Source organism: Geospiza fortis, unplaced genomic scaffold (genome assembly GCF_000277835.1).
Source record: "Geospiza fortis unplaced genomic scaffold, GeoFor_1.0 scaffold203, whole genome shotgun sequence".
NCBI classification, from domain to species: domain Eukaryota; kingdom Metazoa; phylum Chordata; class Aves; order Passeriformes; family Thraupidae; genus Geospiza; species Geospiza fortis.
The window spans coordinates 2,555,324-2,557,843 of record NW_005054385.1 but is presented as its reverse complement, the minus strand read 5'-3'; the positions used below and the strand labels follow the sequence as shown (position 1 = coordinate 2,557,843).

General features: G+C 40.2%; 1 protein-coding gene across 1 annotated transcript in view; it reads right to left on the bottom strand.

Annotated features, from left to right (window-relative positions):
* The window catches only part of CCDC112 (coiled-coil domain containing 112), a 12,512-nt gene that overhangs the window by 5,889 nt on the left and 4,103 nt on the right, over positions 1 to 2,520 (bottom strand). Inside the window, exons 2-3 of the mRNA XM_014308789.2 lie at positions 2,163 to 2,278; positions 908 to 1,029 (exon numbers count right to left, since the gene is read on the bottom strand). Coding sequence (XP_014164264.2) covers positions 908 to 1,029; positions 2,163 to 2,278 — 238 coding nt within the window. The remainder of the gene's footprint in view (positions 1 to 907; positions 1,030 to 2,162; positions 2,279 to 2,520) is intronic.

The window sequence follows — 2,520 nt, the reverse complement described above, 5'->3', positions numbered from 1 at the left end:
GGTATGGTTGTGGGGGGGGGGGGGGATTGTACACTTTTGTATCTTTTAGGATATACTCCTTCATATCTGACATGTAGTGCACTGTCCTCTTTATTATCTCATAGCATCATTTCCATCCATATGCCATGCTCCCTTCTTACTCATGGAAAAAATTTCTAAACTTATTACCTTAGTCATTCCTCAAAAATGTACATTTCTTAAGGACTGCAAGATGTAAAGGACATTCTAAGATTCCTTAAATAAAAGGCGCACATCAGAACACATGCAAATTTGTAAGAAAATATATTTTTGTTTCTACATTCCTTTACTTTCTTCAACTTATTTTGATCTGTATCAGATAGCACAGCATGATTTATGTGATTATTGTTGAAACAATTCAAGTACTGTGAGTAAACGGAGTAACTGTTTTTTCTTGAACTATATTATAGTCTCTAAGTGGAACAGATACTGAAGGACAGACTCTCTACCAACTCACAGTACTATCTAAACTAGGAATATTCATTGCCCAAAAACTTAAAAAATGCAAACAGTTTAAAGGGATATTTAAAGGCAAAAGTCAGTGTGTGAATGTTGAAGTAAGAATATTTTTACTGTACCTTAGCTGGACACACAAATATACACACAATATATAAACAAAATTGATTCCAAGTTTCTTGAACAATACCTTTCCACCACAGTGGTTTTACACTGAAGATTAAAAGATAACAGTTAGTAACATATGAGGCCCAAAATGTTTATGCTTCTGAATTTTGCAGTGAACTGTCTGTTTCTAAGCACATGGTGAAATACCACACTTACCAGTATCCATCTTCCATGTAAACTGATCTCTCTGTACTACTGATTTTTAAACCATTTACAAAAACAACAGCATATTTTAAAAAAAGCAAATAAGCCCACCCTCACTTCCTTTCCATTTCCCTGCTGACAGTCATGCTGTGTTCCAGTTCCTCAAGTAATCTGTATTCTACCCTGGAATCACTCTTCCTGTTATAAAGGTGTCCAGTTTTGTCTTTTTCTATATTTGCAAGCCTAGGAAGAAAGGGTGCCTTTCTCAGTAACACTCAGCAAAGCCCCAAGATTTTCCAAGGTGAGTGTGCAGGCTGTGTTAACAGGACTGTCTTAGATTTTGTACAAATCCCTGGTTTGTTCTACAGCTGTTTTCAAGGAAAATATAACTGCAGCTATAAGACTACACACCACAGTAACTCAAGAATTTTAACAAGAAATTAACAAGGAAATCACCTCAGTGGCATGCATCGGTTTGCACACTGAAATTTTATGTGCATGCATTCTCTCTGGGAGCCTTGCCAGAGTGTTCCCCGGGAAGTGCAGGCAGACAGGCTGTATTAATGCAGTGGCACACCTAGATGGAGCCCCAGCACAGACAACATTACAGAGGCATGCCTCGCTTCAAGTGGCTTGGGAACATGTACATTACCCAGCAGTCAAATTTTCAACCACAACTCAGGATCCAGGGTAATCAAGGTGAACTCGATTCAGACATGCAGTGTAAAACACTGGTGTGAGTCTACAGTGCCCTGTTAAATCAGGATTCACAACTGCAAACCTCTCCTTCAGTCAGATGGCTACATTAGCTATTCCCCAGAAAGCCCATCTGTTCCAGAAGAAAACTCCCTGTTCTTTCAGCTGCCAGTGCAGTTGTCATCAGCACTTGGTCAAGATGTGGGGAAGCAGGTTTAAATAATTTCTGTGCCTGGGCTGTCTTGAACCCTTGTTTTTCAAAACAGTGGCCTAGATATTCTAGACGAAGTCTTTCAATCTTCTGTTGCCGCAGTTCCCTTTTTGTCGGTATGTCTTAAGGGCTTTAGGTCCTTAGAGGGTAAGCACAGCTAAGTAGGAAGACTGAGAACTCAATTGTGCCTCACACATTTCCTTTTCTGGCACACCTAAGAGCAGCAATTTGAACTAAAGTGTTACTATGCCACTGGCATAAGTCCAAACAGTAATTCAAACAACAGGGCATTTTGGAGCTCATAAGCCTATCCTGAGCTACTGTAATAACCACAATAATTTGAGCTCCTGAAAAGGATATCTTTAGCCCAAAGATTTCATTACCATATATTCTTACTTTGAACCTCAAGTTAATAATGTTACCTCCAGAACAGAATGAAAACATACTTATGATAAACTGTTTAACTTACTGAGCTTTTAGCTTTTCTGCAGTTCTTATGAATTCAACTTTCTTAGCTCGTTCAGCGTTGATCTTCCAGCTCTGAACCTGTCGGCCAGCACCTGCAGTATTGGAACAGCTCTCATTCTGTAGATAACAAAATTAATTGTTATTAACAACCTTTTTTTGTTTGTTTTAATGCTCGGTACTTTCAAGCAGACAACACCACAGCGCTGAGCTCGGTTTCTATGGGCGCGATTGAGGTAAATTTAAGCGGCAGGGGCACGAAGGTGCAGTGAGGGGTGTGACACGCCCACGCACACCAATGCACTGCTCAACAGAGAAACGCCGAGTCCGCCACACCGAAGGGCTGTCTCAGGCCAGCCCGA